Source organism: Lactuca serriola, chromosome 7, assembly GCF_051521515.1.
Source record: "Lactuca serriola cultivar US96UC23 chromosome 7, Lser_US96UC23_V15, whole genome shotgun sequence".
In the NCBI taxonomy this organism is placed as follows: domain Eukaryota; kingdom Viridiplantae; phylum Streptophyta; class Magnoliopsida; order Asterales; family Asteraceae; genus Lactuca; species Lactuca serriola.
This window is the reverse complement of record NC_136414.1, coordinates 117,332,098-117,348,193: the sequence shown is the minus strand read 5'-3', so window position 1 is coordinate 117,348,193 and position 16,096 is coordinate 117,332,098. Positions and strand designations below refer to the sequence as shown.

At 32.4% G+C, this 16,096-nt stretch overlaps 1 protein-coding gene and 1 non-coding gene across 3 annotated transcripts; one reads left to right on the top strand and one right to left on the bottom strand.

Annotated features, from left to right (window-relative positions):
- Window positions 1-1,458: 1,458 nt before the first annotated feature.
- LOC145061588 (Major facilitator superfamily protein) lies at window positions 1,459-9,010 on the bottom strand. Of its 2 annotated transcripts, none has more exons than XM_079009118.1 (9): window positions 8,678-9,010; window positions 7,281-7,492; window positions 6,556-6,620; window positions 6,128-6,290; window positions 4,750-4,898; window positions 4,436-4,663; window positions 3,944-4,112; window positions 3,664-3,756; window positions 1,459-1,886 (listed from the first exon to the last, which is right to left on the bottom strand). In XM_079009118.1, exons 1-9 carry the CDS (start codon window positions 8,925-8,927, stop codon window positions 1,581-1,583), a joined length of 1,635 nt encoding a protein of 544 aa, XP_078865244.1. In that variant the 5' UTR covers window positions 8,928-9,010; the 3' UTR covers window positions 1,459-1,580. The 2 variants fall into 2 exon arrangements, with proteins under 2 accessions (XP_078865244.1, XP_078865245.1); XM_079009119.1 differs by lacking the exon at window positions 8,678-9,010 and adding an exon at window positions 8,056-8,074.
- A 619-nt stretch (window positions 9,011-9,629) lies between these two features.
- Window positions 9,630-9,732, top strand: LOC145065066 (U6 spliceosomal RNA). Its single transcript, XR_013688218.1, has one exon. It is a non-coding gene; the product is annotated as a U6 spliceosomal RNA (small nuclear RNA).
- The last annotated feature ends 6,364 nt before the right edge of the window (window positions 9,733-16,096 follow it).

The window sequence follows — 16,096 nt, the reverse complement described above, 5'->3', positions numbered from 1 at the left end:
TTTGGAAGACATGATAAAAGAAAAGGTTGGCTGAAGAAACAACAGGAATGTTGTATAGCCAAGGTGATGGTCAATACTAACTTTTTTCTTACAAAATGAATAAATTGAGATGACAAAGAATCTTTCATTTTCTGCAAAAGAATGCGAAAACTATTGAGAAATTTTTCGCTATAATTATGCATAATTTATTGTAGTTTATAAATCAGCATTGCCTTAATTCTGAATGCAAGTTCCTGAGATGTACACTTAAAATGTATCCTTTTTCCTTTCCACTTCAAAACTTTATACATTCGGCTAAATGTAAGAAATAGCAACGCTCTTTCGTCTATTTGTATAATGTAACATCCAACTTTCATATTTCTCTATAACACCATTAAAATTCCAATTTCTTTTTTATTAAGAACTTTACTCTATTTCATATTTATCAAATATATCATTCAACTTTCATATTACGATTGCTGTATTTTAATAGTTACTTGGTTTTTAAACAATCATCACGTTATTAGTTTGGTTAAAATAAACTTATTTTTTTTATTATGCTAAATTGAAATTGTTAAAAATCCTATTAAACCAAACAGAATAAACTAAAACCCACAATGTTTGAAAACTATTAGTTGAGTTTTTTTTTTTTTTTTTTTTTTTTTTTTTTTTTTTTTTTTTGTAGTACTTTTATATTTCTTTTGTGGCCAACTATTGAACTAAACAAAAACAAACAAGTAGCAAGCTTGGGAGTCTTCAATAAGATTACATGGTACAAAAAACTATATAAAAACATTAATTTATTTATATGAAAAATTGTAAAATATCATTATTATTAAATTATATGTTCATTAGACTTTGACATATTATTTTTATAATCCAAAAACACTTTTTTTCCAATAAATTTCATCTTAGACCTACATATCATTAGAAGCTAATGAAATCAAAACATGTATATCTAAGATTTTGAATCAAGAAGATATATAAAAACTTAGTATATCCTTTTGTTGACATTTAATATTCTTTTGTGTCTATATAATAATTTTACACATACCAACCATGGATTTTACAGGTACTATGGATTTTACATGGATTTTACAGGTACTATGGATTTTACAGGTTATAACCTGATAGATGTAATATAGAAATCAAAAAGTATATTTACCATTTTCAATCATTATCCCTACTATAAACCAATCAAAGTTTGTCTTGGATACAGTTCTTTTGGAGTTATCCAAAACCACTAAACCGCTTTTAGCAAAAATTACCCATTTATCTAGATTAATGTCTTTATTATCCCTTTATCCTTGTTCAAAGGATTTGTTGGTATCGACTTATTTATATTTTTGCAAATAACGATTCTTATAGTTTTCATCATCTTTTCTGAATATAATAATAATAGCAAAATTTTACCCATTTATCGAGTTTAGGTTAATAATATGTTGTTCCCAACCTAGAATTTGGGTTGGCTACAATAAGTAGTCTAAAAAAAGTTGATTAAAGATTTTGATGAATCTTAGAATATTTACAGTATTGTTATGATGATCTGTTTATATATAAGTAGTGTTAGAAGGGTGATGTGATGATGAGTATGAGTAGTATCAACTAGACTTGAACTGAACAGGGACATCTTCCTTTGGTTTGGGATTGGGAAGGGGATTATGATTGGGAAGAAGGTGTAGGAGTGGCAATGGTAGCAAGGAGCTGAAGTTGCAGATGATTATAAGAAGGGCCAAGCTGTCAAAGCGATCCTTGGTGATACCCAAAACCTGGGTTAAACCCGCACCAAAAAGACCCCCAAGGACACTACCACCATTCGATACAGACATCAGGGTTGCAAACAGCGTTGCTTCCATCCCCTCAGGACACAGCCTTGCCGCTAGAACAAGAACCGGCATGAAAGACGCCTGCAAAAAAAAAAAAAAAAATCAAAAATCAAATCATTTTTTATTTATATTTTTCTTTATTACACCAACACAGTATATGGGATGTCACCAACTTTTCGTTTATGCTCCACTCACGTATATCAGATATCATCATCACTACACTTATCCACTCATCCAATATCAGATGACTCAACCCTAATAAAAACTGAAACCCATCTTTTTGCTTCGTTTAAGTTTCCAAGAGGTTTGGTTTAACCAGATCCTTTTTTCAAGTTTTTTTTTTTTGGCAACCGAAACTAAAATGACAATATATATATATATATATATATATATATATATATATATATATATATATATATATATATATATATAATGTGGATGGACAACTATTGTGTGGACGTGTGGATATTGCTATTCTATGAGAATTACTAAGAAAATAGGTTGTTTAGTAATGTAAATGCGTTCAACTTCACACAACTATTGTCATTTTAATGCATTCACAATAATTCTTATTCATTTTTGTTCTCATGCATCATTTTTCACTCATTTTTATTCTTACAGAATACGACTCAATAAACATTTTGAACATTCTGACAGAATGAGAATAATAATAAAAAAATCTATAATAACCTTATAGACGGTTTAACTAGTGAGAATGTGTGATAATGACAATAGTTATGTAAGATTGAATGTATTCACATTATCAAACAGCATATTTTCTGTCATTCTCACAGAATAGCATTGTCCATACGTCCGCACAATAGATGTTAATCCATATTTGAACCTCTCTCTCTCTCTCTCTCTCTCTCTCTCTCTCTCTCTCTCTCTCTCTCTCTATATATATATATATATATATATATATATATATATATATATATATATTACAAAACAATTCCATATAGGTTTGGTTTGGTTCGGTTTATATTATAGCTTTAAAACAACGAGAGTTTTCTGAATTCTCTCCTAAGTTAATAGGTATTATACATCTTTTTTTGGCAAATTGCGGGAAATAAATAGCAAAATACTTCACTCTTTTTACCAAAGTTGGCAATATACTTCCCTATTTACCAGCATACTTGCTTTACGCATAAACGGCAATGTATGTGGTTACATTTCCTAACACTAAAATATAAATGGCAGCATACTTGCATTCCTTTATTGGCAATAGCAAATTAGCAATGTTTAACAAATATAGTACATTTAAAATAAAAAAAAAAAAAAAAAAAAAAAAAAAAAAAAAAAAGTAGCAAGCATTGCCCATATTTGTAGCGCGAGCGAGCAAAGTTTTCACCACCGATTTTTAGTTTTTCCAATTAAACCAACCATACAAGTTTGAGACGTTTTTCTTTTATATTGGCCATAATGATCTGTGATATCAGGTTAAAGAGGTTTTTGGCTATTTTTGAAAATTTGGCATATGACGTGGCATAACTATTATTATTATTATTATTATTATTATTATTATTAAAAGAACAGACAAGCACATATACTTTTCTTTTTTCTTCTATAAATACGCCATATAAGGCAAAAGAAGAAAAAAAAAAAAAAGTAAAAATTGTTATATTAAATAGATGTCTCAAACTTGTATGGTTGGAGTGATATTATAAATATAAGAAATATGGTTAATCTAAAAGACTGCCGAAAACATAGTGGATTTTATACAATTAGCGGATACAGTGTTTGTAATGTTGGCATGAGTTACAGTGTGGTTAGTTGGGTTTGAAAAATTGTTATTGAATTGGCCTCTTAGCAAAGAAAGCAAAACGTAATTGTAGGAGTAGCATGAATTATTACATACCTGACCAAGAACTGTTATGATTAAAGAATCCCCAATTGCAAACCACTCATCACTTATACCAAACTGCCTATTTAGCCCGGTCACAAGGATAAGCTACAAATAATAAAATCCGTAGAATAGATTAGTGCAAAATCCATAAAGCAAAACCTACTTTCATCAGTCCATGAATAAAAAAGGTATATTGATTTAATTTGAATAAACTGGTAATAGTGTTAGGAAAAGTAACAGACGAAAGTAGGTTGTGGATTTTGGGGGGAAAAAAAAGAAATTGAATACAAACCTGAGTGAGGCCAAGGGCAGTACCAGTAAGAGTAGTAGCAAGAAAAATTTTGCGCAAAGGAACATTTTTCAGATATCCATTATAAAGTCCAACACCAAGAAGCGAAGCAATTGATGTCACAAGCTTAACACGCCCCAGGAACTCTGGTGTAAAACCCAGCTTATTTGTTCTGTATGCACAACAGAGAACATACATGTCTTGCGTCAAAAAAATGGCCCTGTTTGTTTTGTTACACATAATGAGACAAAATTGGAATCTATTATTCCCTCCTAAAAAGGAGGTCTGTGCAAAAATGCCCTCCCTTCTCATCATTGAAAATAGCCCTTGTCTAAGGCTAGTTTAAATACCATATACATCTTGTGCACAAACGAGAGATGTAGAGTAGAGTGTCTAGCCTTTTTTTTTAATTAATTAATTCATGAAAAACGCAATACAACTTGTACTGCACAACAAAAGGTAAATATATAATATAAAATATGATGATGTGCGTACGTGAAGTAAAACATGGCGGATTCGGAGTGAGGAGTTGCCTGCCAGAGAAATATAAATAAAGTGGGAAGGAAGACATTGGGTTGTCTGACTGCTTGCCACAGCTGAAGAATACTAGTACTAGTAGTAGTAGTATCTTTTGATGAACCACGCCCCATACGTTGCTCTTTGACTAACACAGCAACCGCAGATGTCAACAAAGGAAGCAACGCCGTAAGACCAAAAACAAACCTGTGAAAATTAGCACAATAATTCTTCATTTACACACCACATCAGTTGGTTGGGATTTTTTTTTTTTTTTTTTTTTTTGAGCATACCTTACACCATAAGCATGCACCAGGGAGCCACTAAAGTAGGAGCTTACGATTCCTCCAAAGGCCGAGGATCCCCAACATAGTGATTGAAGAGATCCTGATACACTTTGTGTCTCACCACGTGCTCTCTCTACAACCATGGAATCTACGACCTACAACAACAACATGTAACAGTTTAAACCATGGAATTAAAATTTACAAACAAACAGACCACCAGCATTCTCTTGACTTTAGTTGTTGCTCTGGCTCATTGCTTATTTGCTTTGGTCTGGATGGAGGGTGGGGTTTTTGAAATTGTAAAAGACACTGACTTTCTGAAGTAGAAAAGTAGAATTAACCTTAATGACAAAGGAACGAAAGGAGGTGTCAGGTGTGGGTAGCGTATAATAAAAACCTTTCTAGATAGGACAAGACGAAAGATTCCTTCCTAGTCCAATGGAGCCTAATTCTCTACATTTTAGAGAATCAAGTGCTAAACTAATCAACTCTCAACCATTCAAGGATCATTTATTGGATACATGTGAAGAATTAGCTATGTGGAGGGCTACAGTTCTCACATCACCTCCTTAAGGTAATTTCCTTCCAAATCAATGTAATTTCCATATTTCTATTGTGATTCTGTTAACAACCATTATAACTTTTCCCTTAATGATTTAAGTTGTGCTTTACTCAATAGCTAGGCAACGGGCATGAGCCACCATGCCAATAACACCCTAGATTAGGTGCGATGATGATAGGCTTAAGTGCTATGTGTGATTCATGTTTTAATTCATCTACTTTGGTTTGGATTAGATTACATGATGTGGCTATGATTTGGTAGAAATCCACATTTTCAATTATTTTTCTAAAATCCCCGAATCATATGTTTCATTAGTTGTTGTACAGTAGTAGGCTAGGCTGTAGTTATAGATTAATAGCAAACAACAAATCAATTAATTTTTACCACATAAATAATCGCTAAAACCTACAAAGTGTGGTTTCCAAAATTAAACAATATGCTGGTGATTTTTATTAGGTGGGACTTGGGAGAAATACCTTTCTATTTTTTATTTAATTTTTTCTTAAAGCTTGGTTTTATAGGTCCTCGTCACACAATTAAAAATTATATTGAAAGTACTGCATCTATTTAGACCAGCGATTACAACTACTGCAAGTTTACAACTTTTTATATCCTCAACTCAAATAAGATTAGATATACACAGGGTGCAACACATTATTAGACTAACCAACAACCCATAATTAACGGGGGTTTTGAGTCCTAAAATAGAGAAGAAATTTTTTGAAGCAGTGAGATTGGTTTCGGGTCCTGAATCCTAGGATTTTTATATGTCTGCACAGCCTACGTAAATAAGAATACAATACAAGTAGTAGTGGTACTTACAACATCTGAAAAAGCAACAGAAAGAGAGCCAAGAAGTATGCATAAAGCAGCACCATACTTGCCATCAACAAAACCGGCCATTAAACTCCATGAAAGAGCTCCAAGGAGTCCGGATAAAACTAGATACGACCTTCTTCGATACCCAAAAAGTGGGACCGAGTCACTACAAAAAGAAAAAAAAATTGTTAATTGTTAATTGTTAATTGTTAATTGTTATGCACAACTATGATGTCAATGGGACCCACACCCACTCCCCTCTTCATCTCTCTCTCTCTCTCTCTCTCTCTCTCTCATGCGTTGGTTGCGTGAGGGTGAATGTGAATGTGAATGTCCTCAACCTCATCATTCAAATTTTGTCCTGTTCTGTCCAGTCCAGTTCAGTGTAACAAAAGCAGCCTACAGGTTTTGTAGTAAAAATATGCACGCACCTGATAAAACCATACACCGGCTTAATAAGCCAAGGCAACGCTGAAAAACCGGTTATCACAGCTGTCTAGTCAACCATGTAATAACGTATGGCTGGTTAGTATTAGCTAAATAAATATTAATAACTACAAACTAGATTATGAGCTAATCCATAGACATATTAACAATAAAACAGTAATCTTCTTCTCTATTCCTTTTGTAAAGGCCAACCTTCGGACTTGGGTGAAACTTCATTTGACAGTAACATTCAACTTAAACATACAGTATATATATATATATATATATATATATATATATATATTTGTTTTCAGATAAAAGCTAAATTATAAATATTTAAAGTTGCCCTTTTAGAAAATAGAAGGGTATTTGAGAACCTATATTATTAACAAGAAGGAGATGCTTGGGATTGAACTCCACAGGTTTTAGGACGGAATTTAGAAATCCATCGGTCAAAGGATGTTGTGAATCCAAACGGAATTGAATTTCATATTCATTAACAACTAAACACCAGGCTGGAATGAAATTCCGTGAACCTAAAAGAATTTATGTGCAGAGACAAAAATAACCTCTAAAGATGTGTGGCAAAACAAAGAATGAAAGAGTGACACAGGTGCACAAAGTCTCCTTGGTTTTGCACAAAAGGGACAGAAAGGTAGATTTTGTACACATTTTCACTTGTATTCTATTAATTGCAAATAAATAGGTAAATATACTAATATTGATGTACCTCCGCAGGGTCTAGATGTAAATCATCCTTTAAATAAAAGCTGACAGCGAGTCTAGAAAGCCCCAAGACTCCTTGGACAAAATATACCATAGCAACTGCACAATTATCCGGTGTAAGGTCTACACCATAACAGCTAATAGAGCGGATAGAGTATTTATTTTTATTCTTCTTAGGCACGGTTTGACTAGAAGAGACTGCCCCATCACCATCACCTGCAACAATGTGACTTAATATTAATAAATATGAGCATAAAGAATCCCTGTTAACCTAAAAAATGGTAGCAAAAGATATATTCCATAAATAAACCATATTTCTTAACAAGGATGGAGTAGGACAGAAACAGAACATTGCATTCATGTCAGCAACACAAAATTGCAATTCTTTGTCCCACTCAAAAAGGTGGAACAAGGATTCCCTCTTGGTCTCTCTCATCTATAGTCTGTACAAAACACATGAATGTCCTCCTCATCCTCATTATTATAAACTTTATCCCATCCAGTTTTCTTCCATGTAACTAATGCAGCCATAGGGTTATTAGTGAAGGGAAATTAATGGTAAATCCAAAAACAGACTAAACTAAAAATGTAATAATAAAATGTTAAACAAGGAAAAAGAACAACTAAAAACCAGAAACTAGTATACCGATTTACAACATAATAATAAAGAGACATAATTTTAATGATTCATCATTTATCATCAAACAGCCCTCTCTTATTAAGAAGCATAACTTCATTTGCCAATTCAACAAGTTGTAGTGTACTACAAAGTATCATACACTGTTTGGTGTTTCCCTAACATTTTGGAACTGAGAATAATTTGGCCTGTTGCGCATCAATCTCCAACCCACAGACGCACATTTCATTTCAAGACCACACAGATATTCCTACATCGCATGTCCCAAGCAAAGGGAAGAGAATACATCAACCGATTTGACTTTACTGATGGTTAACTGTATCTAGTTATCTGTTATTCCCATGAGAATAATTAGTCTAAGCTGCTTGTATTTTGAATCATGGTTGCAAGTCTAGATGAAACATCAGAAACCCTAAGTACAACAGCTTATTAGTCGAACATGTCATTAATTCTAGCATGCTCTCAGATCCTCACCCCATCACTCCCTCAGGATGCCAACAGATTCTAATTCTAGTATACTCACAGATCCTAACCGTGTGAACACCACCGGAGTGCCCAACTTCGCCCAAACTGATTGTAAATTGGCTAACTGAATCCACACTGATAACTCTACTTGCTGCAAGACCGTCAATTCCCACACACCATATGCTCAAAATACCGCAGATAACAAGATAGAGGCGTCTACTTCCTAAACAAGATAATAGTAGTAGTAGTAGTACATATTCACTACAAGTGTAAAAAGCAAATTATCACTTCATCCTTACGGTTTCTGGAACTAATAAAGGGCTCATCCTCAGCTGGCATAGGAACTGTGACTGACATATCGCTTTGCGGCGGCGGTGTGGAAGTGGAATGTGTTCTACTGCCTTTAACCGGAACCCGCTTGACGGAGGCGGGGACAAAGGTAGATGGTCTCCCTGGGATCTGAGAGAGGCTAGCAGAGAGAGAGACGTAAGGGAGAATTGAAGAATTTGGTGACGTTACGACGGAGATTGGAGAAGTCGTGAATATCATTTTTAAATGCCTGTTTATGCAGGCTCGTGCTACCAATTTTATGACGATATTCAACAGACTCCCTTTGTTTAGAGGATAATCACTTACACCCGTGCCCGAGTTCAAATTAACCAAAGAAAGAAAAGCAAATGGAAAGTGGGGAGAAATGGAAAGATCATTTTCCCTCCTATCTTTCCTTCCTTTGGGAGGATTTGGAAAGAAAGAAGAAAATGATTAATTTTTCTTCCATTTCTTTCCAACTCGGGAACACAAAAGAAAATTTTGTTTTCCTTTCCTTTTTTTCTTTTCTTTCGTGACATTCTTTTCTTTTCTTTTCTTTTCTTTTGATAAACTCGGGAACGAGGTGTTAGAGGGTAATAAGGTTTCCAGTTTGTCCGTATTAGGTCACTAAGGTTTTTTTTTATGCGTATTAGACCAATATGGTTGCTATTACCGTTTAGAAATAGTCATTTTACCGGTTTTAGGTAAAATGACTATTTCTAAACGGTAATAACAACCATATTGGTCTAATACACACAAAAAAAAACCTTAGTGACCTAATACGGACAAACTGGAAACCTTATTACCCTCCTAAGTCATTAACCCTAATTTTAAAGAAATTGAGAATATATGACCATCAACAGTAAACTACTTCGTTTATAACTCGCGTTGTCCCATATAACCTGCTACTCCTCTATATGGCAAAGCTCTTCATCTATAGTCGTCCCTTTGGGGACATCCGATAAAATTGGAACGATACAGAGAAGATTAGCATGGCCCCTGCGCAAGGATGACACACACAAATCGAGAAATGGTCCTAAATTTTTTTAACCCTTCATCGCCTTCTCTAGAACCCTAATTCCCTATTCAAATGCTAATAGAGTTCAATTGCAATTCTTATGTTTTAGTAGTTCATCTACTGAAGTCATGATCAGACAACATGTGGATTCTATGGTCAGATTGATCTTCTTGTTGATGTCTTCAACCATTTGTGGCAAGTAAGGGTGATCTTTCTTTCTATAAAGTCTCCCTTAAGTTTTTTACTTTTCCTGTCATTAAGTTTCATACTTTATAAACTTTTGTTTATGTGTTGTATATAGTATGTATGTGTTTGTTTATGTGCTGATTTTTTTATTCATTTTGAAACTTCAGTTTCTTAGCTCATGTTGTGGCTTTGTTTTTTATAAAATAATTGATAATAGACATCCTCTGCGTTGGTTTTACATTTTCATTTGTTATCAAACGTAGACATTGATGGGAGGTATCAAAGTGAGATTGTTTTTGTACGCATGGATGTGTTCATGTAAACATTTAAATGACAAAAAAGAAGTTATTGATAAAATGTTGCATATTTATGCAATGAAGATCATCAATCATATCAGTTTTTGGACTTAGAAGTTCTGGAAGGGTTGTGAGATAAGTTTAAATGGAAGCAACTATTTTCAGTCAAACAAATCAGTCACATTGATTAGTAAGCATGTTTTCTAAATAATTAGGGTTAATGACTTAGGAGGGTAATAAGGTTTCCAGTTTGTCCATATTAGGTCACTAAGGTTTTTTTGTGCGTATTAGACCAATATGGTTGTTATTACCGTTTAGAAATAGTCATTTTTACGGGTTAAAATCGGTAAAAGGACTATTTATAAACGGTAATAACAACCATATTGGTCTAATACGCACAAAAAAACCTTAGTGGCCTAACATGGACAAACTGGAAACCTTATTACCCTCCTAAGTCATCATCCCTTGTTTAGAGGAAATAATTATCACCATCCTTTTCATTTCATGTTCTCTTTGAATTTTACCATTTATATTAAGGTCCAGTTTGATATGCATCTTTCCAGGTCCAAACAAATCTTTCTGGCTGAATGGACCGGAAAGACTGTTTGATTTGCACAAAAAATGGTCTTTCCCAGAAAGCCCCAAAATCATATCTTTTTGGCTGAATGGGCTGGAAAGACAATTATGCACCAAACCTCGCCTCTTTCTTTCTTTTTTTTATTATTAAAATTTTTAAATAACTTTTTTTTAATTTATTTTTATTTTTTATTACTTTTTTTCATCATTCAGCACAGTCAATCAGATGTATAATCAAACAACATGGTTTCTTTCCCAGTCGGAAAACTTCCCAAACAGCAGTTTACTAGACAACACTTTCTCAGACAGAAACTATCAAACGGGACAGTGTACTCTTCAATTATCAACTATACCGTAACGAAGTTTTTTTTTTTCACAACATTCATTTGAAATTCTCATGTAACTTTTCTTCATCACATTCATTTGAAACTCCCATGACTTTTCAATTTTTTTTCTAATAATGATTATAAGTTGATTAATAAGATTAAATAATTATCAAGCTAAAGTGTAATCATATATAAACTAAATTTCAGTATTAAAAGAATATCTTTACTTATACTTATAAAGTTATGTTTTTTTTAATTTTTAACATGTTATACTCAATTTATTAGTTTAATATATAGTTGGATGTGAACCATTATTATTTTAAAGCTACAACTTTTGAACAATTTATATGAAATACTTAAATTATAAATTTAAATATAACATTACAGGATCAACTTAAATATAAATTTTATTTTAACTTAAACAACTCCAAAAATATTTTGTAAATAGTTAAAAGTGATAAATTGTAGTGTTTTTCTAATAATGATAATAAGTTGGTTAATAAGGTTAAATAAATATCAAACCTAAAGTGTAATCATAAATAAACTAAATTTCAATATTAAAATAATATCCTTACTTCTACTTATAAATTTTTGTCTTTAACTTTTAATATATTATACTTAATTTATTATATTTAAATTGTTATTGTATATAAACCATTATCAGTTTAAAGCTACAACTTTTGAACAGTTTGGGCAAAATACTTAAATTGTAAATTTAAATATAACATTATAGTATCAACTTATATATAAATTTCAGTTCCACTTAAAAAACCAAAAAATATTTTGTAAATAGTTAAAAGTGATAAATTGTAGTGATAAATAAAAAATTAAATTATAATCTCGAATTAACTAAAATATTTCCTAAATATATTTTTATAATCGTTAAAAGTTTTCAAATAAGTAGTTTAAAATAACTTACAAAAACATTAAGCAAATAGATTTTAAATGATTATATTGTTACCTTTAAAATCAAAAAATAATTTTTGATGTTTTAAATAAATATAATGATAAAAATTAAAACATTAAGCAAATAGATTTTAAAAAATTAATTAACAATAACAACAATTATAAATAACATTAAACCTTATTGTATATTTAATTTTACTCATGTATAACTCGCGGGTACACAATTGAGATTATGCAGTTATAATAGATGTATATATTATCATATAATTCAAAATAGTCAATATATTATATCAATTTAGTATACAAATTATTATATCAAATTTAACAACAACGTTATTGTTATATTTAAAAAAAACATATATTTGTAGAGACTTCAACTATATAGGTGTTTTTGTGCAAACGCACGGGCATTCGTCTAGTTGTAGTTTAAAGGAGAGTTGAATCTCATTAAAATCAAAATAGAATGAGGAGTTCAATTCATTGAACTCTAAACTCTTCTCCTCATATATATACGAATGATGTGGCAATCCATTAAATTATATTGAGTTTAGTGGAGTGTAAAGTTTAATAGGTAAAATTATATATTGAATGTAATGTACATATGACAATCCATTAATCTTATTTGAGTTCAATGCAGGAGATGGCCTTAACGGGGTGTTTGGAATTGTTTTTAAGGAAAATGAATGAAAGGTAACTAAGGGTGTGTTTGGGTTAGTTTTTTTTTTTATCACAAAAGTGACTTTTAAGAAAAGTGCTTATTAAGGCTTTTAAGAAAAGCGGATTTTAAAAAGAGTTTGGATAAGAAAAGTTGTTTTTAGGAGTAAAATGGCTAAAAATCTAAAATGTTAGGATTTTCCAGCATTTTGAAAGCTTTACTTTTTCCTATCTAAAAAGTTGTTTTAAAAAGCGTTTTTAAAATACACAAACATGTTTTTAGCTTATTAGCTTTCTGAAAAGCTAAAAAGCTAATAAGCTATTTTGAAAAGCTATCTCTGTAGGTGCCCATTTTATCGATTGGATCGATGCGGAAGATATTACCAAGAAGATAATCATGTATCAACATGATGAACAATATATGTGAGTAAAATTGTAGTAGATAAATAGAGAGATATAAAATAGTACAAGAACACTCATGGTTGGGAGAGATAACTCTCCCATGGTGGGAGAGATCCCACCACACTCTCTCTAATCTACAAAGTCTACATAGTGCACTCTTACTAAACAAATGACCATCACCTCCACTTTATATACTAGTGGAGGGAATATGCTTTTCATACAAGGGAATATTCTAACCTAATAAACACTCAACATTGTAGAGCATTTTCATGCTCCAACAATCTCCCCCTAAATGCTCGGAAATGGTAAGGGTACAACAGTGATAAAAGGCCGAACATCCGACAGGCAGGTCCGGTAGGTCTGGTGCTGAAGTGTCTCGGAAAAGCTGGAGTAGTCATGATCTCGAAATCTGGCAATGGAATCTCTAACATCAAAGAACAAACAGAGAAATCCCAATCTCTGAATAAAAGTATGAAATCCCAATCTTCGAATGTGATCAGTCCCCAAAAACCAATCATGTTCACAGTCCCCCCTCAACTATAAAACTGAAGAGCACAATCTCGAATCACACAACGTCTTCAATATCCCGAAATCAAATGATAATGCACCAAATAATATGTGAAGAATAACCTGCTGAAAATGTGAAGCATCCAAAAATAAGGCCCGAATGACAAATAATATGAATCCGTAGACATGGTCTAGCAATGCCAAAAAATTGATCGGAAGATCAAAAATAAGTGCCACGCCGCATCGCTAAAATAATCACCGTCTTCAAAATATCGCAAATCCAAACTCGAGCAATCATAAGAACGGAACCGGATGCAAACACAAATGAGACATCCCAAAGTGTAGAGCCTGAAGATAAACAATCATAATCCGAAGAACATCAAGTAATGCCAAAAATTCGATATGTGAAGACCAAAAATTAGTGCCACATCACACTACAAAATGAATCTTCGTCTTCAAATGTCTCTAACGTCAAAACTCCAATAATAAACCAGAATGGTTGCTCATGATTCTCCCCATTTTTTTGATCGACCATGCAATAAAGATCAAAAATAATCATGAAACCGAAAAAGAAAATATGTCGGATATGATAGAGCATTGCACGCTCCCCCTTGATATGAGCATCTACCCGTAAAAACGAGGATATTATTTTTCAGTCATGGGTAGACTTGGTGATGCATTGTTGAACTGGACAAACACTGTAGAATATATCATAAAACTCGTTGTTGAATAATCATAATGTTGAACCGAAGTAATGCCGATAACCAAAATGCAAACCCGAACTCCCAAATGATGGTCCGAAACCATATATAAATAATCTGAATGGAGTAAAAATGTGAGTAGCTCGGCAGAAGTGAGACACAAAAATAATAATCTTTGAACCAAATGTGTCGTCACTCATAATCAGCAAAAAGAATGAAGCCTTGAACCACATGGCTAAAATTGGTGTTAAAAAAATTGGTTTTAACAAAAAATTGGTTTTAAGAAAAATAATTGGTATAAAATAAAAATAATTGGTATTAAAAAAATAATGGGTTTAAAAAAAATAATGGGCGTTAAACAAAATTAATTGGTTTTAAAAAAAAAATTGGTGTTAAAAAAATAATGTGTGCTAAAGAAAATTGGTTATAATAAAAAATGAAATAAAATAAAAAGAGTGGATGAGTTTTGGAATAGAAAATGTAAGAAGTGGGTTTAAATGTGAATCCATTATAAAAATGGATTTACATAGGATAACGGGTTAAACTGAAAAAGGTTTAGAAGTGGAAAAAAAAAAGTTCAGGAGTGGAGAGGGTTAGGAGAGGAAAATGGGTAAGGAGATGAGTTTCCGGAGTGAAAAGAAGAAAAAAAAGGCCAGGAATGAAAAACGAGGTTAAGGTCCAGATTTTTTTTTGTAAGGAAATATGGAGTCTGTAGAGACTAGATGTTGTAAAAGTCGAAGTGTTTGTTTCTTTAGTTTCGCATGTTAGTTATTTTACTAAGTCTTCATTTGTGCGAAGCGTATAGTTCAGGACTTAGTATACTTTTTGTACACTCAGGTTTCCTATAAATGGGGACTGAGGATAGAAGTAGAGACATCGAATGCACGAGTGATTCATTAATCATTCGCAATTTCTCTCTGCTTAGTCTGTAATCAGTTCTTCATCAATATAAGATCTGATTAATATTTACTTTCTGTGTTCTTACTTTTCATTCATACAATCATGATTGCTTTCTAAATCTCGTTTACAATTCTCTTCAATTGGTATCAGAGCAGGTTTCAAACTGCATTGATCTGATTTTCATTTTAGAATCATTTGCTTTTTTAGTAGTAACTTTACTCAAAAATTTCCGTGCATTTTGGTTCTGAAAATCTCTCTTGATCTTCATATTTGAATCGATTATGCTTTTGAATTGTTTAGTCGAGTGATCGATTAGCAATCGGTGATCAATTCGTTTGATCAATTCACAAATTCATCAAGTTTTTCAAGCTTTCTAAAAATTTCTCGTGTTCATCAATAGCGAACTTCAACATGAATACCATGACTTCTTTCTCTCACTTACTTGGTTCTTCAACCAAAATTCCAATGTTAATCCCTAAATACTATGATCAGTGGGCTGATAGGATGGAGGATTACTTAAATGGAATTGATGAAGAGCTCTGGAATTGTATCAGTGGAAAAGGTCAACTTCCTGATAATGTTCAAACAATTGGACAATCTGCTTCTTCAGATGAAGTTGCTAATCAACAGAATCGCATGAAGCAAAATGAGAAAAGGTGTATGAGGGAACTAAGAGGTGCTTTGCCTCCTGTGGTTTACAATTACATTCGTAGTTGTAAAACAGCCAAGGACATTTGGATCACACTAAAAGAGAAGTATCAAGGTAGCGAAAAGACGAAGATCAATTCTGTTAAGCAATGTCTTATTGAACTTAAGGAATTCAGACAAAAGGTTGCTGAAACTCTTGAAAACTACTATGATCATCTGAATGAGCTTGTTTATTGTTGCAGTAGGTATGGAATCACAAGGTCTCTCATGGAATTCAATCTAACATTCA